A 25,846-nucleotide genomic window follows, 5' to 3' on the forward strand; every position below is an offset into this window, starting at 1 on the left:
AAACTCCACTCCAAGCAGGTTTGGCCAAGAAGACAGGTCTCCCTCTCTCTTAAATTCCTAATGAAGGCTTATCTCACCTGGAGAGACAGGCTGCTAGCAGTTCTCATGCCCTTCAACTCAAATTTGAAGAGGCTAAATTCCTGGTGAATATAGCCAAGAATTTGGGGGCTTCCTTTTTCCACCTAGCCCCAACCCAAAGGATGCAGTCTCTATTCCAGGTGTAGCAGGCCTAGAATAGGGGTCTTTGATCACCATCACTCCAGTTTGCTCCAAGGGGAGAGGTTCCAAGTCAATGGAGTCAAGTAGAAAAGACCAGAGGCTGCCACATAACCCAGTACCCAGAGTAGTTGCATGAAGATTTTGCCCAGGGGACAAGCAGTCTGTAAGAAAAAAGTACAGTTAAGCATTCTCCAATTATTTGAAACAGAGGATGAGGAAGTTCAAGTCTAAGTCTCCTCTTAATTAAGAGCAAAAAGCTAAATCCACAGCCAGAGAGTTCACCAGAGAAAACCAGGGAAAGAGTTAACTAAGAATATCCCTCCTGGAATCATGACAATTTTTAAAGTCTGACCTCAAAAATGACCCCTACTCAAATTTATTTCCTTCAAACTACTAAGCAAACCAAGGACATTGTTGAGAACAATAAAGCAATCAGCCAGTAATTAGTGAAAATTAATGGCTTAAAGACTTAATGAATATGACACAATATGTACATGGACATAAACATCCTCAACATATCAAACTGACTGTAGAAGTATAAAAACGGAATTATTCACCATGACCAGGTAGAATTTATCCCAGGAATACAGGGTTAATTCAATTTATGAAAATCAATGTTATATAACATATTAATTAATGAAGGAATAAACCCACATGATCATCTCAATCGATGTAGGAAAGAATTTGATATATTCAATAGCTTTTCTTGATTAAAAAAAGAAAGAGAAAGAAAGAAAGAAAGAAAGAAAGAAAGAAAGAAAGAAAGAAAGAAAGAAAGAAAGAAAGAAAGAAAGAAAGAAAGAAGCACTCAACAATCTGGTAATAGAAGGGAATTTCCTAAACTTGATAAAAACCATGTATAAACCCATAACTAACATCATATTAATGATGAAAGACTGAAAACCCTCTCTAATCCTCTATATGCAATAACAAGACAAGGATGTCATTTCTCACTATTTCTAGTCAACATTGTGCTAAATAAAATTCCTTTTATTTAATTTCCAGCACAATTAGGCAAGGAGATTAAATAAAAGGAATGATATTATAAAGGAAGAAGTAAACTATCTCTATTTGCAGATAACATAATCTTACATAGAGAAAACCCTAAAGAGTACACACACACACTCACATTATTAGAGTTAATAAATGAGTTCAACAAGTTTTTAGGGTAAAAATCAACATACTAAAATCAATTGTATTTCTCTACACTAGAAATGAAAAATCCAAAAAGGAAATTAATTAATAATTTCCATTTAAATATATCAAAACAATAAAATAATTAAGAGTAAAATTAAAAGAACTGCAATATTTGTAGACTGAATGCTACAAAACATTGTTGAAAAATTTTTAAGTCCTAAATAAATAGAGAGCTATCATGCAATCATGTATGCAAAGAATCAATGGTAATATTCTCCAAACACATCTATGAAATCCCTATTCAAATTCAAGTTTTTGTTTCTTTTTTTTTTTTCCACGATTGACCAGCAGATCCTATAATTCACGTGAAAATACAAGAAAAGCAGAAAAAACCTACCCATTCACACACAAAAATCTTGAAAAAAGAACAAATTTGGAAGAGTCACACTTTTCAATTTCACAGCTTACGAAAGTGCTGTAGTAATCAAAACAGCATCATACTGGTTTATGACATTTAGATAAGTGGAATAGAATTGAAAGTCCAGAATTAACCTACATAGCTATGGTTAATCAATTTTCAACAAGAGTGTCAAGATCATTTAGTGGGGAAAGTATAATCTTTTCAACTAGATACCCACCTGTGAAACAATGAGTCTAAACCCCTGCCTCAAACTATGTACAAAAATTAATTCAAAATGGATCACAGACTTAAATGTAGGATCTGAAACTACAAAACTTTTAGTAGAAAACATAGGTGTAAATATTTGTAGCTTTATTTTGATGGTAGATTCTTATATATGACACTCAAAGCACACAAAAAATGATACATTAGATCTCATCAACATTAAAAATGTTTGTCTCAAAGAATAGAATCCAAAAACGTGAACAGACAACCCACAGCATGGTAGAAAATATTTGCAAATCATATATATCTAATAAGGGGTTTGTATTTAGTATATATAAAGAATAATAAAAACTCAATATGAAGAGGAAAAATAAGCCAATTAAAATAGGCAATGGCTTTGAACAATTTTTCCAAGAAGGTATATAAATGGTCAATAAGCAAATAAAAAGATTTTTAACATATTTTGCCATCATGGAAATGAAAATCAAAACTACATGAGCTACAACTTCACACCCACTAGGCTGGCTATAAACCAAAAGGACAGATAATAACAAATTTGGGCAAGGTTGTGGAGAAATCGGAACCCCCAAACATTGCTGGTGGGAATGTAAAATAGTGCAGCTGCTTCAGAAAACAGTCTGGCAGTTCCTCAAATGGTTAAATACAACGTTACTATATGACTCAGTTTCTATTCTAGATATAATCCCAGAAGAAATGAAAACATATGTCCACACAAAAACATGTACACAAATGTTCATAAGAGCCTTATTGATTATAGCAAAAAAGTAGAAATAGCACAAATAACTATCAGCTGATGAATTGATAAATAAAAATGATACACCCATAAGATGAAATATTATCTGGCAATAAAATGAAATTAAGCACTGATAACATGGTACATGGATGAACATTGAAAATATGCTAAGTGAAAGAAGCAAGTCATAATACATCACATATCATATGACTTCATTTATATGAAATATCAAGAATAGACAAATGTATAGGGATAGAAAGTAGATTAGTGATTATCTAAAGCTGGGGGAGACTAGGGGCTTGGGAGATGGTGGATAATAGGAATTGGATTTCTTTTGGGGGCGATAACATTCTAAGACTGATTGCACTGATGGTAGAACATGCCTGTGAATATACTAAAGTATTAAATTTACACTTTGAACAGGTGAATTATATGGTATGTAAATTATACTCAATGAAGCCATTAAAAAGAACAGAGTCTGGATCAGACCATATTTAAATCCTCAAATCTACCTGTGAATTTAGACCACGTCTTTAAACTCTCTACAATTCTGTTTCTTCATCGTAAAATGGAGATAATAATATTATCTACGTCATAGAGCTATTGTGAAAATTAAAGGAACTAATGCATGCAAAGAACAAAGGACTTCTAACAGAGCTTGGCACATAAGAAGTGCAATATATAGGTCTTAGTTCTTATTATGCATAAACTTTAAGGGAGGACATAAAATAAGCATCTCACTATTGGGGAAGGTAGTGGGAGAGGCTTAAAGGATGACACAAATTTGTTTTGACAGATGAGCAGGGATTAGGAAGGCATAGACAAAAGAGAACAAATATCCAACAATGTAAAGAGTACACGCAAAAATATGCAGGTATCAAGAATTTAAAGCATCCTAAAGGTAAATTTTAATGTCACCTGAAGTAAGTGAAATAGAAATGCAGGAAATTCCAGCAGTCTGTGTGTAAGGCATTCCTTTTTAAGATTCCTTTAGAGACAATTCAATTAGAAATTTGTCAGTGAAAATGAGGTTAGCACTACGTAGTTTAGATAATATACAGTTAAAAATACCATTGCTACAATTTTGACCTAGCCTAAAACTTAAATTTAATGGTTCTCATTTTTATTATTGAAACAATGTAATCAGTAGACATAGCTCTGTATTGTGTACATATTTTGTTGTCTCTTCTGCTGCTTGCACCCTTCTAATGTGAGAATAAAGGGAAAAATGTGATTTTTATAAATAGACACTTGAGGAAAACTGGCCTATGTAAACAATGTAATTTATAGCAACACTGGGATATATGTTCACTTCAGTGCTGACTGACTAAAATCATCATGAGAACTGATGCATGAGAATGGCTTGACAATTTTGTATTCTTCCTCATCACACCAATTCTTAAGATGATAGCTGTCATGCAGATGTGTGAGTATCGCTATTGCTCTGAGGTAACCTTGCACGACCCAACTTTTTTCCATTAAAAGCTGAAATCTGAATTCTTAGACTAAACAATGAATAAATATTTCAGAGATGTGTTATATAATTTACTTCTGAAAAATAGATTTACTACTTGCTTGTATAAGTTTAGGAAGTTATTGACAGAGTTATTTGCAAATTCAAAGATGTAAGAACAGTAGGTCTAAATTCACTTCCATAACTTCTGTTATATTCTAACCAGTTATATAAACTATGTTATACTTTGATTTCAGAAGAGAATTATGCCACTGCATCTGAAAGAAACCAAAGTGTTAAGGTTACCTTAAAGTTCAAAGTTATCTGTTGCCAATACAGTAATTTTAGCATAGTTACACCACAAAAATCAGTTCTATACACAATTCCTCAGAAATGTACATGAATATAAATATAAAAATGAGAGAGATGCTTTTGGTATAGATTGTACTTTTTAGAGCTACAAAGGAAAATATTAATAAATTAATAACCATTAAAACTTACTGATAATGTTACCAGCTAACATTTAGGGCACACTCCTAGTCAATCTTATTCTTAGTATTTTAGTATACCCAATCTTCATGGAACCCTCAAGATTATTATTTGCATTGCATAATGTGGGTGAGTTCTAGAGCTAGTTAAATAACTTCTTCAAGTTACGTTTGTAATAAAAATAAGCATTGAATCCTTATTTGTCTGCTTCCTCCCCTCCCACTCCACCATCACCCATCCATGAGGAAATAACAGGAACTGAAGTAAATTCCTGTTATGAATAACTAGAAAACTGAGCAAAATATGAAATAAAAAGAAAAACTTTCAGACATTAGTCAACAGTTAAAAAAGGATTTTCATTCCTAAGAGGTTGGATACAACTATATGATCCCAACAATCACCCCCGATTTCTGACTGCTGGCAATTTCCATACTGAAGGCACAGAGACAGAGATTGTCGCCCTTGCTGAGTTAAGAAATTAGAGATCAAAGTTTGGGAAGGTTGAGGTGGTTTGCATTTTTTGGTACATGTTCTAGACAAGAAGGAGCTATCTAGGAGACTACTTGCAGAAATTTGCATAGCGGTCCTTTTGAGTCTTGGCTGAGTACTAGGTTATACATACGCATATACAGAGAAAGTCTACAAAGCTGGACAAAGAATGATAGGAAGCAGATCAATTTCTAAAGCTCGCATATAATGTAGAGACTTTTGAGAAAGGTTTAAGTTGGAGGGACGTTACTGTACCAAGACTTTAAAAGAATGTATAGAAATCAGGTATTTATCTTTGAGCTATGTAGTAATTGATAGCTATTTAGGTGAGCAAACTTGTATAGTTATAAAGTAGGATACTTCCTCACATCTTGCTGTTTCAGTGTTTTCAATGTTGCCTTGACCTCTCAAAGGGTCCAGCTTTTCATTAGGTAGATGCATATTCATCTGCCACTTTTGACTGCCAATAGCATGTAGATGTTGCTGTTTTGCAGGTGACATACATTAGTACGGGGCGAACAGATGCTAAATATAAGTCACAGGAAATTATTCTTACTTACATCTTAGAAATCTTCCCAATCAACAGGGGAAAACAATGTTTTCAATTAAAATGTAAAATTAGATTTGTTTAGAAAGGAAATGCATTTTTAAAAAGCCTTGCATGCTTTCCAGTCCCTCTCCAAGAGCCAAGGAGTCAGATGTCAGCCTTATCAATGAGCTAGCTGGGTCTTAAGTGGGATTTGGATTCTTTCAAAGGTACAGATACAAGTTTTGACCAATAGGGGACAATTTATCAAATCACTCTCCATGGCACTCAATGGGACTCTAGGGTAGGCTGAAATGAGGAGAGATACCTCCAAAAAGCATCCAACGTGGGAATAGTTTACTCATCTGTCAGCTTCTAGAACACGAACAGCTATTAAAATTCAGCTCCCTCTGGGGAAGTAGGAGGAAGTGAAGGAGAGAAGCACCATACTGCATGGAGGTCCCTGAAATGGAAAAGCTGGTCATGGAAAGGAATGAAAATGCACACTGTTTTAGAATACACACCCCTTGGGTTTTTTTAATGATCAGTGGAAATACAAAGAGGTTTGGGTTTTAAGGTGCCATTTCACAGCATCTCCAAGTAAACCCTGTGCTAATTAGTTTAACCTGGAAAAAAAAGGCCATCACGCTGGAAACTGAATTTGTGATTCTTGTACGTTTAAAATCTTTCAGCAAGCAAATTCACATTCTCTAGGTGAAGGAAGTTAGCATGAGGAAATGAACTTCAATTTTTTTAAGGCCTTTTTATTTGGTAGGTTTGAAGGTTTTTTTGTTTGTTTGTTTGTTTGTTTGTTTGTTTTTTTGGTTTGTTTTTTCTCTTTTAACCATTGCTAGTGGCACGATTTTTGAAATGGAAACATTAAATTTTCATACTAATTTTTTTTTCCATTAATTCTTATTCAGGGTAATGTACTCTGCAGTTCAATTAAAAATAACAAGATACTATGCTGTTCTGAGCCAAATGTAATCTCTAAGACCATGGTCAATGAAGCACTCAAGAAAATGAAGTATTGAGGCTGACTGGTCTGCAATCTACTGGGGAATAAAGAAGCAACCGATTAGCGTTTGAAAGCAAGGACTTTTACTTTTTTAAAAGTCAAAGACCCATCAAGAACAAAGAGTTTGAAAAATATTTCACCTTTGCTTTATGAGTCTTTTCAAAATTTTAAGAATGACCTTTGGTCATCAGCACCAAGAACTAAGTTGCATTTCAATACATACACAGTAATGTTACATTTTGGAACACTCTTAGAGTAGTATCTGCTAAGGAATACAAGAATAAGTAGCACCAGTGTTTTGTTTTTGTATTTGTTTTTTGTTTGTTTTGTTTTTGTTTTGTGACATTTCCTAAGTGACATTTTCTCCATCTTATGAAGGATCCCATAGGAGTAAGTGTTAGGGCTGGGTTTAGGCTCAGCATTCCAATTTATTAAGCAATAAAATAATAGCAATGGGAAAAAAAAGTTTCATACTGCTTTATATTTTCTAGTAAATTGTAGGACCCTCTCTCTAATTCATTAACGTGTATCCCAATAATTAATTCAACACTGTAGTCCATATCCACCACCCTGATAAGAGCTGGCACAGAAGTCATTTTTAAGTGCCTTATTATTAATTTTAATGACATTTCTAGTAATCTTTCATGTGCTTATTAATTTTTGAAACAGACTATTGTCTTTGGAGGTTTAAGTTCAGACTTCTCTACATTCTGTAAATCCCCACAGATTTGTTTCTTGCTTTTAAATATCAGCACCTTCCTGCTTTCTATCCTTATGTTTCCTCCCTGTCTACAGGATATCTTTTCTTTTAAGTTTCCCACTGTGCTTCATAATAAAAATCAAAAGAAACAGGTATAGCCTTCAGAAAGCATTCAGGTCACTAGAAATAAAAAAAACTGTTACCTTATTCTTAAAACCTTAAATCAGGCAGGTCAGTATCAGAAATATTGAGTGTAGTTTCTACAAAGGGTATAGAGTGGGGTTAGTGAAATTATTGTGTATCTTGTTCTCTCCAGATCTCCTTTTATAAAAAAAAGTTGTTCAGGAAAAAGTCTTGATACTGTTAGGTAGAAAAGTTTTCCTCTACTCTTTTAGGTTTGATTGGTTGGGGGCCTGTGAATTAACTGGCAATAGACAGATTAACAGGAGAAAAGTCAAGGTTTATTTACATGTGCACAGAGAAGTCACTCTAATAAAGAACTTGCTGAATGCCCAGAAGTAAATGTTTGTATACCCACTTAACAAAAAGAGGAGGGTTAGATCTTGTTTCAGGAGCAAAGTATGGAAGGGTCCTGTGTGTGTGTGTGTGTGTGTGTGTGTGTGTGTGTGTGTGTGTGTGTGTGTGTGCAGGCAAGCTACTGTGAATTGGAAGCCCATCTCCTTCCTGGAGTTTTCAATAAATGCCCTTGGGAGGCTCTGCTTTAGTCAGATAAGAGAAATTCAGATAAGATTTCAGATTTTACTTTAAAGTAATTTTTATATAAAAATTACGATCCCATCAGTATGCTGACTAAAACTGAAGTGTGACTTAGCAAAAGAAGAACAAGAACACATAAATAGCTCTGCTTTAAGAGTGAGCATAGGTTGGAGAATATAGAATGGAGAAAGCAAGAGATTGATTTTTATACCACCATGTGTTAAAAGACTGTCGTGTAAGTTCTTTCCCTTGTATCTACTATGTAGTTTCTATACCTGCTCCCCAGTAACCCCAAACACACATACATACACAAATGTTAATGAAGGCAGTCTGAATTAATGGTTAAGAATGCAGGCTTTAGCATCAGACAACACTAGATCCAAATTTCAATCTTTCTTACCATCTTGTAAGGCAGGCATCTTGTATTCATCTATTTTACTACCAAATCTCAGTTCTCTCATTTGTAAAATGACAATAACAATACCAGAGTATTCCAAGAACTAAATGAGGTGATGAATGTAAAGTGATAAGGATGACAGGCATAATGTAAAATTTTTATTGTTGTTATTTTTCATTTGCTTCCTCCCTTAACCTGAAAAATGTTCTCTGAATAAAACACATTCTTTGACCCCGAATCCCCTTTATTCTACTAATTCTTTGTCATGCAGTGGTCTCAGACTTCAGCTCTTTCTCCCCTTCATTATTTATTTTTATCCTTAAGCCACTGCCTTCAGTTGGTTTCTATTTTGATCTCTCCAAAGGCACTGCCTTTCAAAAGATCTTCATGATCTCCTACTTGACAAATGAAATTAAGTGCTTTCCAGTTGAGATCTCTCTGGACTTCTCACCCACATGGGAATCCACCAGCAACTTGCTCCTCTTGAAACCTTGTTTTTTCTTGCATTCTTCTCCAGTGCCTTCCCCTGATTCCTTTCTGCCTTCTCTTCCTGCTGCCACCTTCATTGGCATCTCTTCTTCCAGAACTTCACCCTGACTTCATTTACTCTCTCAAAAATTAGAAACAAATTTTTATTTCCTTCCTCCATAATGCTTGGTCTCATTGATCCAAGAGTTGAAATAAGTATTAGAATATTCAATGACAGTACTTTGAAAATGTGGAAAACAAAAAATTAACAGTGAAATCATCTCTACTTCCTCCATTAAAAACTGACTAATATATTTCAGTATGTGTCACTAACTAAACAAAACTAAGTTACCTTATTCATGAAAATGGAAATAATTATGGTTCTAAACTAATAGCAGTATTGGGCATATATATACAGAAAGTGCCCAGCATACAGTAAGTCCTACATGAATGTTATATATACATGAATATATATACATGTACATGTATATATGAATATACAATTGAATATATATATATACTTACTCATGAAAGTGGAAATAATTATGGTTCTAAACTAATAGGAGTATTGGGCATATATATACAGAAAGTGCCCAGCATATAGTAAGTCCTACATGAATATGTTTGCTGCTCTTATTATTACACACATATATATATATATTTATACAGATTTTAAACATGCATACAGCTATAGACTGAATATTTGTGACCCCCCAAAATTCAGATGTTGAAGCCTAATCTCCAATGTGATGGTATTGGGAGGTGGGACCTTGGAGAGTAAGTAGGTCATGAGGGTGGAACCCTCCTGAATGAGATTAGTGCCCTCATAAGAAAAGACATGAGAAAGATGATCTCTCCACTCTCTGCCCTGTGAGACAAAGGAAGCAAACTCTCATCAGACACTGGATCTGCCACGACATTGATCTTGGACTTTCTAGACTCCAGAATTGTAAAAAAATAAATGCTGTTTAAGCCACCCAGTCTGATAATTTGTTATAGCAGCTGTACTGACTCAGACACACACACACGGATAGTTTTGTACATTTTCTTCCCATTTTAGCAATAAACACATGAATATTTTTAATGTAAACAAATATTTTTTTTGTATAGCAGATAATAGTTATTTTTTGTTTTTTTGGTTTGTTTTTTGTTTTTAGCAGTTAATGAATTATCTTTACAATTGCCTCAAACTTCTATTAATTTATTGAAGGTTGTATTTATTCCCAGCATCCAACTGAAACTCAACATTTTTATTTCACATTTACTGAAATATGTCAGAAAGCAAATGTAAGTAATGTTTTTACAGTGATATTTTTAATTTCTCTAGAAGACAAAGAAAAATAAACCAGTCCCAAACTTTGAAATGTCATTCTTTGAAAAAAATCTAAGGCCTAATTTTGAACAGATGACCATGTACCAGGGCACTGAGACACTGAGTTTGACAACCGAATATACTGTGTAGTAGTCTATCATACAGATACATATTTTTGTATGAAATCATTACTTAATTATTGAGCATTTAGTTTGTTTTCAAATTTTCACCAGAGAAGTTGCAATGAACATTCTTTTAGATACATGCATGTGTTCATTTCTATTTATAATACTTAATTAGATGTAAAGTAACCGGAAAAAAGATCATGAAAATTTGAAGGTATTTGCTTTTCTACTATAAATTTTGTGTTTTTGAAAAGCTGTACCAATTTTAACTCACATAAGTGTACAAGAAAGCCCATTTCTTTACATGCGTGGTAATAAACATTAACATTCTTTTTCATCCTTGGCAGTCACATGAGCAATAAATAACAGATTTTAATTTGTATGTACCACAGGTTGTTAAGAGAGCAAAAAATAAATAATTCACCTATTGAACTCTGTCCTTTTAAACTATATGCTTTAAAAATAATGATGATTTTAATGATTATTTTCTCTAATAAGTATTATTTCTCTTAATTGATTACATGAGTCACACATATTTAGGAAAAATACACATTTTTCATGCTTCTTTCTGTTAAATTTGAATGTTAATTAACTTTATATTCAGTGCTCTAGGTTTTTACAAAATTCTGTCTTTGATTTTGTATTGAACATTCACCTTGAGGAATTTAGTGTATTGATTGAAAGTTGTAGTTCCTCTAATAGAATTATGATATATACTCCAAATAAAATCAATCAGGGAGAATCTCAGAAATTCATATTCTTCTGAAGACCAATGCCTCCACTAAGAACCTCCAGGAAGTATAGCATAGCATTACATCATTTCTCATTATATATTTATAGCCCCACATTCAACATACCAGCCAATCCCATCAGCTTCTATTTTCGAAAACACTGAGAATTCAATTATTCCTCATCAAATCCATTTTTCTACCAAGTCAGCTCACTTCTGGTTTATTGCAAATGACTCCTAACTGATCTCCCAACTTCTGTCCTTGCCCCATCCAGTCTATTGTCAATAGTAACGGTCAATTGTCTAGTAAATCGTGAAGCACATCCGATCACATCCTATCACATCCGTCCTCTGCTCAGAGCACATATGATTGTCCATCTCAGAGGAAGTAACAGCTGATCAGCACAGCGGCTTAAAGGACCTGTTTCAGCTCCATCCGACATATACACTTTACCTCTCAGACATTTCTATCTGGCCCAGCTCCTCGGTTCCTGCCACATCAGTGTCCCTTCTGTCTCTTAAACTAGTCAGAGAAACTCCTGCCTCATACATTTACATTTACCCTTTCTTCAGTTTGTAATGCTTTTTCTACAGAGGCTCTTCCTGATTGAAGGTACAACCCTGTCTCATGTGCAATTTTTTTTCTCGTTATTTGCTTAATTTTCCTCCACAGTACTTACTATCATCTGGTATAACATATATATATTATTTATTTTGTTTATTATCTATCATTCTCTTTGGAATGTAGGTCTAGAAGGATAGAGATGTCTGTTTATTTTCTGTTTTGTTCACTCTTGTATTCTTAGCATGTGCCTGGCATTAACATTCTTTTGAATGACTGAATAAATATCTGAAGTTCTGTTGTTTTCCTATAGGTAATGTAATATTATTTTAGATTACAATACCACTAGGGCTAAATATTCCAAGTTTAATTTTATATGGCTTTTCACTATAGTCTGGTATTTAATTAGCCTCAGTTTATATTTATTAAATGTTTTCATATCCAGACAGAGAGTAAGTTGTATTATAAGGTTCCACTGACATTTATTAACATGGTAACATTAACATGTTTTTGATAATATTGTAACAGGAATACAACTATATCACCCAGAGTATGTGAACATCATCTTTATTCTGAAGTCAAAATTTTACTAAGTTCTTTAGTTAAATATCTTGTAGACTTCTGACATTTGGTATAGCCAATATAACCTATTACAGCTGCAATATTCTGTGTCTTAAAACATATTCTGAATAGTTTTTCTTGAGATAACTGCCTTTATAAAGCAATCTGTGTCTATTAAACTTTTAATAATACTTGTGGAATAAAATTGACTCTTAACACATGGCGATGCACTTGTAAGAGTCACGTAGGTGTTAAATTTAGCAAAATAATAAATATTTGAATAAGTTTAGCAAAACAATATTATCCACCACTCTTATTCAGAAAGCAAACTGAGATCTGGTATTTCTGTTTACCTATGTAATCATGTGGCCCATAAAATCTTAGCCTCCTAAAATGTATTTTTAAATGCATGCTAGGAAAAACCAATAAATGAGAACTAATATACTTAGGATTGTTGTGACTGTCTAATGTCCTTGATAACCTTGTATTCCAAGTTACAGCATCCTATATTTCTTTCAGATTGACATGAAAACAAAATGAACATCTTTTTTTGTTGTTGTTTTGCCACTCTCCATTTAGCCTCTAGGTCACTAAAATGTGATCAGTTCATGATTTGAAAACAATCTATAAAATCAGACATTTTATTTTTAAAATGAATTACCTTGTATACTAGTAGCAATAATTTTATGTTCAATTTAAAGTATTTTTTATTAAAATAATTGCTTACAATGTAGGAATCAGAAACAATATGTAAGACATGGTTATAGAAAATTGGAATGTTTTTATTTACTTCTATCGTTGGTAATTTGAATCGCATTGATAAAAATATGCAAGCAAGCATTTTAAAAAATAGGTTTAGGGCTAATGCTGTCTAAACACTTGCTCCTCTATAAAAATCCTTCTTCAAAAGCTCTTTGAAAAGTGTTTTCATTGCATATCCCTGTGAATTGCTTTTCTTCTCTCCATAGAACTGCTATATTATTTTCCTTTACAACACCTAGAATTCTTTTTTCCTCTCCAGATATCCTCATGTTTGTTTTCCTATTCTGGCGTCTTGACATTTTCTTAAAAACAAATCCATACCTTTTGTTTTATAACATGTAGAAGTTTCTATTTATATATGATCTGTAAAAAGCAATGAGGCTTTCTTATAGAATAGTGATCATTAATTCTACGTATATCAAAGTTGAATGTGTCCTTCCTAAGCAAAATATAAGCTCACATTGTGCATAAAGACAATGCTTGCTTACTTCAGTCAGGAACATGTTTTATGTGGAAAATTTTTTTAAACAGGTCATTAAGAAATATTCTCACTCTCTTTTATTGTCTTTGAGTAGCAGGTATGAGCAGCCATAAGGAATTTCCAGTGACTCATTCCTAGTAGTTTTAGCTATTCTGGTGTTCTGTGAAGCCATGCATATTAAAACCTCTTAATAGCTCTCAGTAAAGCCTTGGCAGTAGAGCTTGTCTCTTGTTCCTATCAAAGACTTCAGATGTTTTTTTTGCAAGCACTAAGACTAGCAAACAATATTGCATAGTTATTAAAATATGGGAATTAACTACAAAATCTGAAAGTTGCAAACAGAATTGTAAATCAACTACGCAATTAACATTAGATTGTTTTAAATGACTGAATACAAATTCAGAATTATGAGGTTATTATCTAATAACACAACAAGTGATGTGAATAAATCCTTGATAATATGAAAATTATCAACCACTGAAACACTCTTTCCTACAAGCAGGTCTATGGATCCTCACGCTAATGCACTTAGATTGATAAACTACAGGCATTCTGTGAAAGCTTCATTTATTCCAGTTGCTGAGGATTGTGCTTAGAGAGTCTGTCATCCAAGGGATGAGCAAATCGAAATCTGCAATTTGTTTTCATTTAATAGGCAGACAGGTTATCACCAACTCAGACTCAGTACTATTAATATTCCGTGAAACTAATTGCTGGAAAATGAATTTTAAAGGCAGTGTTTTATTATTTCCTTTTTCACTCTCTGTCCCTATAATAGAAGACTCGAAGTCATCTACACACACTTTTAAAATATATGTTAAAGAGGCACCGGCCATAATCACCTGTCATCTGCGCTGTTACAAAGTAGCCCTAGTTCTCCTTTCTGCAATTCATTCTACACTCTGCTCTCAGAAGTACTTTCTAATTATGCTAGTTCCCTTCCATAAAGCTCTAGTTCCCTGCCAAATAAGACAGAAACCCTAATACGGCTTCAGTGCCCTTCATTATCAGGCCCCATTTAACATATTTATTTTTTTGGTTGTTATTTATATTGTACTGTAACACCCATACAGAGAGAAAAAAATTTAAACCATTAATTAATGAATAATAAAGTAATATCCAGGTAATCACTGCCCAGAGCAAAAACTAGAATATTGCCATTACCACAGGAGACATCTTTCCTTGTGCATGTTTCTAACCACACCCTCCCCAGCATCCCAGAGCTAACGATCCATAGATTATCACTCCTTAGGTTTTCTTTATAGTGTCTTTACGTGGGTGTAAATCCTTCAATACATAGTTAATTTGACCTGTTTTTGAATGTTACAATAATGAAATGAAACTGTTTTCTTTGAATATTGTTTTTTTCTTTACTCACCGTTATTCTTTTAAAAGTTCATTCATGTTATTGTGTATAGCTCTAATTTCTTAAATTTTAAGCTGTTTAGTATTACATTGCATCAATATACCGTGTTATAGTTATCTATTCCGTGTTGATAGACATTTGGATATTTAGATTATCTCCAGATTTTAGCTATTTTAAACAATGCTGCTATAAATATTCTTGGACATGTATTTTGGTGCCCAAGATTCTCTAATGTTCATAACCAAAGAATGAAATTGCTAAGACATAACTATGCATATCTTCATACTAGATACATGTTTATGTAACACTCAAAAACAGGAAAAATTAACTTGCATATAAATATCTTCAGTCTCTATTAGATATGTCAAAGTGTTTTTCAAAGTGGTTGTACCAATTTAAACATTCAGCAAGAGTGAATGATAGCTCCTGTTTCTTCGTATCCTGAATGATATTTGGGATTATCAGATGACCTCTCTTTCTGCTTCTCATCTCTTTACTCTTTCTTTGGGATTTTCTATTTAGTTATTCCTTTCACCCTGGGATTAACTCTGATCTATAACCGGTCACTAATTCTTTCTCCAACTGTTTCTAAGCTGCTGATAAACTCAGTCATTAAGTTAACTTTGATCATTGTCTTTTCTAATTATTACATTTCTATTTAGTTCTTTTTAAATTCTGCAATCACACTTTCTATAGTTTCCAATTTCCTGCCAATTTTTAAAAAATTACCTTTTAAACATAGTAAACGTAATGTTTATAATTATAATGCATGTGAAAATTTTAGTATCTGAGTTCTTGAAAATCGATTTCTGTCATATATTATTTCTGCTTGTTCAATTTATGAAATGTAATTTCCTTTTACATGCTATCTTTGACTTTTGCTTTGGACATTGCATTCAAACAGTTATTTGAAGGAATAACATAAGATCTAAAATGAAAATACTTTCTACCCAGAGAGGGTTGTGTTTTATTTTCCTGTCAGACATCTGGAGTCTCTACCAGTCTTGCACCACCTTAAATTGCATAAAAACTTGAGACAAATTATGTCATCCTAAATTTTAATTCATAGGTTGAAATTTTTGAGGTTCAAAGAGATAAAGTTGAAAATGAATTATGAAAGTCAGTTTGGGGAATGCAATCAATAATGTTGTAAAGATTTTGTAGGGTATTCGATGGACACTTGTCTCATTAGGGAGACCACCTCAGGGATGATGTAGATACCTGATCACTGCACTGTACACCTGAAGCTGAACTTGAACAATAATGAATGTCAACTATAATATATATATATATATATATATATATATATATATATATATATATATATTTGCAAGAAGCGGAGTACAACATTAGGAATAGAGACAGTGGAAATGTGATGGCTGTGTGCGATGTCAGAGGGGTAGTGGATGGGTGGAGGGTGGTTGTCACTGTGTGAGGAATATAAATAATAAGTGTTTAACTATTGTTTTGTGTACCTGAAACTAATAAAAAACAAAAACAACAAAAACAAAACAAAACAAAAAGAAAATGAATTATGGTTCCTTTCTGTTCTGTAACTTATTGAGTGAACTTGAGTTAAAACTTCAATTCCTAATTTTTCTTATCTGTTAAAATACTGTATAGTTGGTACTCTCCAAAATGGCATTCTTCTTCTTCTTCTTCTTCTTCTTCTTCTTCTTCTTCTTCTTCTTCTTCTTCTTCTTCTTCTTCTTCCTCTTCCTCTTCCTCTTCTTCTTCTTCATCTTCTTCTTCTAAGACTTTGTTGTATTTCTCTGGTGGTGTTTTTTGTTTTGTTTTGTTTTATTTATTTATTTATTTTTTAATTGGGGAATATCGGGGAACAATGTGTTTCTCCAGGGCCCACCAGCTCCAAGTCATTGCCCTTCAATCTAATTGTGGAGGGCGCAACTTAGCTCCAAGTCCAGTTGCTGTTTTCAATCTTTAGTTGCAATGGATGCAGCCCACCATCCCATGCAGGAATTGAACCAGCAACCCTGTTGTTTAGAGCTTGTGCCCTAATCAACTGCGCCATCCGGCCTCCCCATTCTCTGGTGTTTCTATGTACCAGTTATTATATGTGCTACTTTTGTTTTGCTTTGTATTTTTTGGGTGCATGACTTTTCCCAATACTAGGTTATAATTAGATTGAAAGTGGCACCCATGGTTTTTCACTATATTTCTCACTGTATTGATTATAGTAACTTGCAGTAGCTTCTCAACTATTGTTAATGAGTGAATAAATTTTGGAAATAGGTGCATAGGTAAAAGTGATTAAACCAAGTTCAGTATTGCCATAGAAAAGGAAAAAGTGTCTTTTCTATTATAGGTTCCAGAGCTTCAATCTAATTTCAATTGCTATGTTTACCTTTTCAGTGGATTAGCTGATTGTCCTCATAAAACACAACTGGTTTGAGGTAGGATTTATGAATAGTGATCCAAATCTATAATAGAGCTTAAAAACAAAGCTTAAATACATTGATCTAGAAGAGAAGTGATAGGATGTAATAAAGTTTATTTAGGGCATAAAATTTTAAAAGCATGTTCATCAATAAATAATTAACTCTCTTTTAAAAAGTGCTTAGTATAACCATTCCTATTCTGTACCTTTAATCAATTCTAGTTGATGTTTCTGAGACCAGATTTTGACAACAGACCTCTGAAAGGGATTCATTTGCCTAGGAATTTAGTTATAAGTTGGAATTAAAAATAATTTCTAGAGAGAAATTTAGCACATTAAGATGTAACATGATTTAGTATATTAAATAATTCTTCTAAAGAGATCAAGAAAAACAAAAACGAATCATTAATATTTTACATCAAAGCATATATTAGCATATTATTTTGTCACATAAATCATTTAGCTCTACAATACAGTTAGTTACTATTCTTGGGTTTTTTGTTTGTTTATTTGTTTTTCAGGATCTTGAACAATTTTATTCAGGTCTTTATTCAAAAAACATTTTTTTTTTTTTAAATGTATACCCTGTTTCAGGCCCTATGTCAAGACTGGTGAACAAATCAAACTGTTCTCAACGTCATGAAGCAATACTTTCAGGAGAGACAAATATTAAATATTTAAACACATAAGTATATAACTACAAATTGTTTTTAATGCAATAAGGAGCGATTCCTATGAGCTATAAGAGAATATAACAGGGAGATCTAATTTAGATTTGTGTTAGAGTTTTTTTCTAAGAGGTTTTTTTTTTCTAAGCTGGGACCAGACATATAAGTAGGAATTATCCAGGGGATAAAGCCTTTCATGTATTTGTTTAAGTGTCACCCTATAGAGTGGTATTCAACTTCCTGGTGATTAAATTGCTACTAAACTTAAGAGCTTTGTTAGATTTTTAAGTCCATGGATAAATAGAGAATATATATGGTCCAAAATTATGGATAGAGAAGCCATTCAAATAAGATCTTTAATGAATCATCTGTCCATTGGTTTATCAATGGATAGAAATTCAAAATCTATAAAGGAATGAAATGTGTATAAAGAAATAAGTACACTCTATTGCCAGAATTTACAATATAATGTAAACAATCAATGCCCAATAATTCTAGAATTTCCTGAGTATATTTACATGCTCTCTGAATATGATCTCTATTTTGAAATTTCATGAATCCATTCTGATTCTAATGACTTCATGACCTACGTTAGAGTATTTAGAGCAATGCATAGTCATTGACTGGGTCAAATTTTGTTCAAACAACCAAATGAATAGTAACACAATCTACTAATTATCTGGAAGTTTATTATTCACTTAAAAATATAAATATTTGAAATCATCAAGATGTTCTGTATTTTATGCTTAATATTAAGGGACTGATTAAATCTTTACTTTTCACTCATTTGATATGATTTAAAGAAGTCAGTATTATTAGAAATTTTTATTCATTCTCAAAACCTCTCATCTATTGTTTTATTTATCAGTATTCATTGCCATCAAATACTACTATAACAGGAAACACTACTATAACAGGAAAAAAGTCAAGAGCTTAACAACAACAAATTTTTTTAAATTTTCCTTACTTTCTAGAATCCTAGGGAATTACTCAGTCTGGTATAGCATTTTAACTCTCAAGGACACAGACTTCTGTCTTGTTCCTATATTGTATATGGTCTAAGTTACCAGAGCTCCAGCCATTAAGTGTTTATTCCAGCCATTAAATGTTTATTCCAGCTGGAAAGAAGTAGAAAATACATAAGAACAGTTGCACAAAGTACCCTGGTTGTATAAAATTGGCCAGAATTAGTCACCTGGTCTTACCTTACCCAAAAGGAAACTGTGGATTGCCTTTATTCTCAGAAGCGCTAAAATTAAATATATATATATTAAATATATATGTATGTGTGTGTGTGCATATATATATATATATATATATATATGCACACACACACACATACACACACACACACACACACACATTTAGTGAAGTAGAGGACAACACAGCCAGTGGGAACAAATAGCAGTTATTTTCTTTAACTAGTCATTTACTGATTTATTTTACACAAAGATAAGATATAAACAGTTAAATAAGACTTAGTTTTATAAAAGAGAAAAAATATCAATAGTTTGGGAAACCAAGATTTTAAAAATATTATAAATATTACAGTATCAACATAGTTGTAAATGAGCACTTAGAACTAAACTTCTGGGTATCCGAAGTGAAAAAGGATACCTACATAATGATTTACATTATTTTTATTTTCTTTAAAAAGGCATTACTAAAGCAAAATGATGCTGTCTTGGCTCTGAATAATTCAAACATTTATCTCATGGTCAGTTTTAGGGGAAAACTGAATGTTATGGTGGACAATATTCCTAAGATAAATTCAATGATTTTTCTAAGGTGTTTGCATAATGTTTGAGTAAAAGCCAAAAGTAAAGTATTATTTTACAATTCAATGGAGTCTATTTTGTGAGTCCCTAAAAAAAAATGATCCAAGGATAAAAGCTTTGGGTATTCTGGCTTAGACCCAAGATAGATTTTGACCTGCTCAGAGAGCTGGATAGACTATATACACTGTGAATGGTTATCTGTAAATATTACTGTTGCTGAAAGATTTCTAAACAATTTTAGGAAATTCAGAACTAGGTTATCTAGTTTTTTGTAGTCTGCCAGCATGTTTCAAATGATTGGGCTTTCCTAACACCAGGTGTTCTGAAAAATGTAAGGGGCCTATTTGTTTATTGTAAAAGGACAAAAATGTAAGAAGATAAAAGAGGTGGAAGCAGAAACCAATTTGCTGAATTTATTAAATTACACAATTTGCCAAAACAATGAGTGAATTTCTCATAGCACTTGTAAAGAAGATATTTTTTGCAATGAAATGTGTGTTTATATTCAAATTTCAAAATTACTCCCAGGAAATGTGATGTTATAAATTTTAGGTAAATTACATGTCCTTAGAATTTTTTGATCTTTACCGAAAATATTATGTAGAGTAAATCTGTTAAAATATTATTTTACATCTTTTTGACATATATAGACAATAAATGCCTGAGGAAAATTACAATAAATTAATGGTTTCTTTAATATGATTTTATTATTGATGAATCTTAGATTGATCCTGATGGCAAGGAAAATGAATCCTGGTCCCTGAAATTTTGTAGTCACTTTCATCTAATTTTTGATATGGTAGTATAGTCACATACTGTATAACGACGTGTGATACAACAGTTGTCCCATAAAATTATAATGTAGCTGAAAATTTTCTGTTGCTTAGTGACATCATAGCCATGGAAAATGTATTTGTGCAATGAATTACTCACATGTCTGTGGTGATACTGATGTAAACAAACCCACTGCACCGCCAGTTGTATAAAAGTATAACACATACAATTACGTACTATACATAATACTTGATACTGATCATAAATGACTATGTTGCTGGTTTATGTATTTACTAGACTATACTTTTCATTATTTTAGAGTCTATTCTTTCTATTTATAAAAAAAGTTTGCTGTAAAACACTAGGCTGCGTTACATGGGCAGCAGCCTCATATATCATGTATTTACCAAGTCTGTTGATTGCATCAGATATTCTTGTGCTTGATTTACTCTCATGTTGTTTCTACAGTAACAAGTTGTACAGGCTTGTAGCCTCGGAACAATAGGCTATATCATATAGTTTAGGTGAATAGTAGGCTACACCATCTAGATTTGTGCAAGTGCACTCTGTGATGTTTTCAGGAGGAGGAAATTGCCCAGTGATGAATTTCTCAGAACATATACCCATCATTAAGTGGTGCCTGACTGTAATTAAATGACAGATGACAAGAAATTGGCTGACTAAACATTGTTTAATAATATAATACATTAATAATGCATAAGTTATATTTCTAAGTTCTCGCAAAGTCCAAAAGCAGTTTTTTAGACTATAAGCAAAACTCTTTGAAGAATTAACCTTTACTTTTAAGGAGCAATATAGATTGACATCAAGGATTTCTCTTATTACCCTGTAGGAAGAACCTTTTGTAATGGTCTCGGAAAATGTCTTGGGTAAGCCGAAGAAATACCAGGGCTTCTCCATCGATGTCTTGGATGCCTTATCTAACTATCTGGGTTTTAACTATGAAATTTATGTTGCACCGGATCATAAGTATGGAAGCCCACAAGAAGATGGGACATGGAATGGCTTGGTAGGAGAATTGGTCTTTAAGGTAAGTATTTATGTATGTATGTTTGTATGTTTGTTTGTATGTATGTATGTATGTATGTATGTATGTATATATGTTTGTATTTATTATGTATCTAAAGGTTAAGTGTAGGCCCTGGAAGCTAATTTTATATTAAATAAATGCAAGGCAAAGCATCATTAGGTGGTGGTGTTGAATGCAAAATTCTTATTTTATGAACTTTGTGGAGAGAAATGTTAATGTAAAAATGAAACTAGATTTTTGAGTATTTCCTCTGATAGAAAATGATCTAGAACAAGGACTTACCTTTGCCAAACGTACACTACAAATATTTTCTCAGTACATCGTACATTATGAAGTCAGAATGCAATTTGCAAACACAATCCAAGTCATGTTTTCTTTTTAAAAATGCAATGTTATTTGTAATAAATACATAAATACATAAATAAAATCCTAATCACTTTGGAACTAATCATTAGCCTTTAGGATATAAGTTTATACTTATATTTTATCCTTCGTCTTTCAATTCTGGGAGATGAATTTATCCTTCTCTATTTCTTAATCTCTATTCAACTCAGGTTTGCTTCATTTTCCTGAAGCTCTTTTATTAGGTGCATACACATTTTTAACTATTATGTCTCCCTAGTGAATTGTTGAATAGCCAGGTTTAGGTCCATCAATTATTATTTGATTTATCTGTGTCCCATTTTTCCCCTTGGTTCTATCTTTTCTTGCCTTCCTTTGGGATAATTGAATGTTTTTAATGTTTAATTTTATATCCTCCTTTGGCCTTTTAGCTGTGTTTCTTTGTAAATTTATTTGCCTTTGGTTAATCCAGAGATTATAGTGTGCATTCTTGTCACGTTTTATCTAGATTAATATTATAATACCACTTCACATTTAAAAAAGTAATAACTTACAGCAATGCAATTCAATTTACACCCACCTTATCCTTTATGTTATTGTGGTCATATATTTGTATTTTATGAACTCCACAGTAAAATGTCACAGTTTTTTATTAAAACAATCTGTTGTCTTTCAAACATATAAAGTGGAAAAAAGACAGTTTCTGGTATTTACTACTTATTTACTACTTCTGGGACACTTTATTCCTTTCTACGTACTACTTCAACCTGAAGAACTTCCTTTAGAATGTCTTGCAATACAGTCCTACAAGTGGCATATACTCTTCAAATTTTGTTTACTTAAAATATCTTTGTGTACCTTCACTTTTGTGTAATATTAATAGTATATATCACACTCTGAGATGACAAGTTTTTGTTTTTGTTTTTTTTCTGGATACTTTATGTCTTTGTGTTTTTTAATAAGGGCATTACTGATTTTGATTAACATTTAATAAGAGCACTGAGAATTACAGAAGATAGTCAAAATATACTTTTATAATCAAAATATGTTTTTCTTCATACTTTTGAAATTTGTTTATGGGGAAAATTGTGGATAAAATTATTATTCTTAAAGTCAAGTCTGGTAATTTTAAAGCAAGAGCAACTTTTTATTTCAAAAATTAAAATAATTTTATCATTCAAAAACTTTTCATGCATTTTTTTAATTCAGATATAATTGACGTAGCATTGTATTAGTTTCAGATATATAACATATTTATTTGATATATGTAATATTGGAAAATGATCACCACAATGAGTCTAGTTAATACCCACCACCACACATAATTTATTTTCTTTTTCATGTTCATCACTTTAAAGATGCCATTCTGTTGTCTTTTGCCAAATAATGTTTCTGATGAGAAGTGGCCATTATTTGTACCTTAATTGTTGTTCCTTAAGTTTTACAATTCTCTTTTCATTTTTGATGTTTAACTTTGATGTAACTAAATGTGTTTTTCTTTGTATTAATCCTGCCAGGGGTTCACTGAGATTCTGAGACTTTCACAAAATTTAATAAATGTCAACAATTATTTCTACAAATATGTTTTCTACCTCTACCCTTCTCCTCTCTCGTTGAGACTCAGAGCACATCAAGTTAGACCTCTTGATGTCTCTAAGTCATTGAGGTCTTGTTTATTTTATTAAAAATTTTTTTTTTACTATCTCACCTTTAATTGGATAATTTACCTTTTTATTTAAACTTTTGTTTAATTAAGTGTGTTTTTCCAGGACCCATCAGTCTAAGTCACGCAGTTATTTCAATCTAGTTGTGGAGGGCACAGCTCACAGTGGCCCATGTAGGGATCGAACTGGCAACCTTGTTATTAAGAGCACTGCTCTCTAACCAACTGAGCTAACGAGCCACCCCTGGATAATTTGTCTTGGTCTGCTTTCAGGTTTATTGATTTTTTTTTCTTTGCCATCTCGAGTTTTCTGTTAAGTCCATTCAGTAACATTTTTATTCTGGATAGGTTATTTTTCAGTTCTAGAATTTCAATTTTTTAAAAATAGTTTCCATTTCTGTGTTAAGATTCCCCATCTTTGTAGTCATTTTGACCATCTTTTCTTGTAAGTCTTTTATCATATTTATAATAACTGCTTAAAGTTCTTGTTTGCTACAATTTCAACATCTCTGCCATCTCAGGATGAATTTATATTGAATGCTTTTTTGAACCATAGATTACATTTTCATAGTTCTTCATCTTCCTGTTTCTTCACATTTGATTGAAATTGAACATTGTGGTTGAGCCATTGCTGAGACTTGACATTATATCTCTGAAATTGTATAATTTCAGTTAAATCACTGTTTCCCCTGAACTTGTGGAGGTTTGGTTTTACACATTGTTAAGGCAGGTTTTCTTAATTTTACCTTAGTTCCTAGGGTAAATCCCTGGGTGTTGACAATCCCTTTATTCCTAAACATAGCCTTCTGGAGTTTCTGTGGAAAAGCTATCATTCTCACTAACCCCTTCTGATCTAGAGGGACTAAAAATTCAGTCTCTATCTGCCCTGTCATAAATAGCAATTGTAATCTTTTGTTCAGCTCTTTTAGCCTTATGGATGTTGCTATCTGTTATTTTTTTTTTTTTTTTTTTTTTTTTTTTGAGTCCTCCTGATGCATTTGCAGTTTAGAAGCCAGGCAATGAAATGAGCATAGTTTATACACAGATTTGGGGGCTCATTCCTTCATGTCTCCTTCCTTTCTGTGATTCTTCTTTTGATATCTGTCCACCCTGGCTGCCTCAAACTACATCCTCTAGCATATTAATCTAATAAGATTCTGACATTCTGCTTGAGCACTAGCTACCCCTGGTCACCTAAACTGACGTGGGTCTTCAATGAATAAGCCATATAAAATTTGGTCTCACTCCATGCAGTTACTGTTTTTCAAGGGTTGAATGCACTATAGTTTCTGCCTGGTTTGGTTAATCTCCAGATCTTTTAATTAAAAGAAAATCGATCCAGAATTTATAATTGTTATTCTTCAGTGGGTTAATCCAATAAAAACTATTCCATCATTGCAGGAAGTGGAATTATTTCTGAAATGATTAAGTTATTCAGAAAAACAAAGGATCTGACTAAGTTATTTCCAAGAGATGGAGAAGAGAAAAAATTAAAAGGATTTAAAGTAATGGCAGGAAAAACAACAAAGCTTTTTTTTATATCCTATAAAACTTTACTGTGTTCGATTTATTTAATCAACCAATTGTATATGGAATTTTATTAAAAAACGTTATTAACAGTATTTTTAATAAAAAATGGAATGACCAATCCTCATCCCTTTCAATAAAGTAATGACAATTTATATTACATTCTTTTACTATAAACCCACAAGACTTTGTATTTCTGAGGGGTCCTCCCAGATCTAAACCCAAATCAGCAATTATGTCAAAATAAAGGTAAAGAAAAGAAAAAGGCATTATACAAATTTATTCTATAGAGATAGTGGATAAAATCTTTAAGAGCTATCATGCTAACAAACTCCACTTGCTAAATGCACATTATCAATAAAAAGCATTAGAATTAGTCTAATGTTGGTGCTGTTTTTAATTTGATTTGTGTGTTTGCTCCAGTTAGTTCAATTTTTGAGACTTGCCTCTTCACCTATGAAATGCAGAGGACAAGTATACTAATGGAAAAAACACTTCCAACTATAATATCATTTTAACATTTTAAGAATTTATTACATAACAACTACACAAGCAATTGTATGTAGTTCTTCATAAACAGCCTATTTAATTGTTTTCATTCACATATAAGAGTATGCATTTCATTCACATATAAGTCTATGATAACTTAAAGTTCAGCAGGGTCCTTTCACAAACTAAAAATTCAGGCTTAAAGAAGCTAACTGACAAATGTATGATTTTTAGCCAGAAAAACTATAAAGCTATTTATTGCCAC

General features: G+C 32.4%; 1 protein-coding gene across 3 annotated transcripts in view; it reads left to right on the top strand.

Moving 5' to 3' along the window:
* GRID2 (glutamate ionotropic receptor delta type subunit 2) overlaps positions 1 to 25,846 on the top strand; it is a 1,331,224-nt gene that overhangs the window by 965,577 nt on the left and 339,801 nt on the right. For all 3 annotated transcript variants that reach the window (XM_019741137.3, XM_074323476.2, XM_019741134.3), the window contains exon 10: positions 21,363 to 21,560. In XM_019741137.3, coding sequence (XP_019596696.3) covers positions 21,363 to 21,560 — 198 coding nt within the window. The remainder of the gene's footprint in view (positions 1 to 21,362; positions 21,561 to 25,846) is intronic.

Source organism: Rhinolophus sinicus, chromosome 1 (genome assembly GCF_057876585.1).
Source record: "Rhinolophus sinicus isolate RSI-liver-muscle chromosome 1, RSI-T2T, whole genome shotgun sequence".
In the NCBI taxonomy this organism is placed as follows: domain Eukaryota; kingdom Metazoa; phylum Chordata; class Mammalia; order Chiroptera; family Rhinolophidae; genus Rhinolophus; species Rhinolophus sinicus.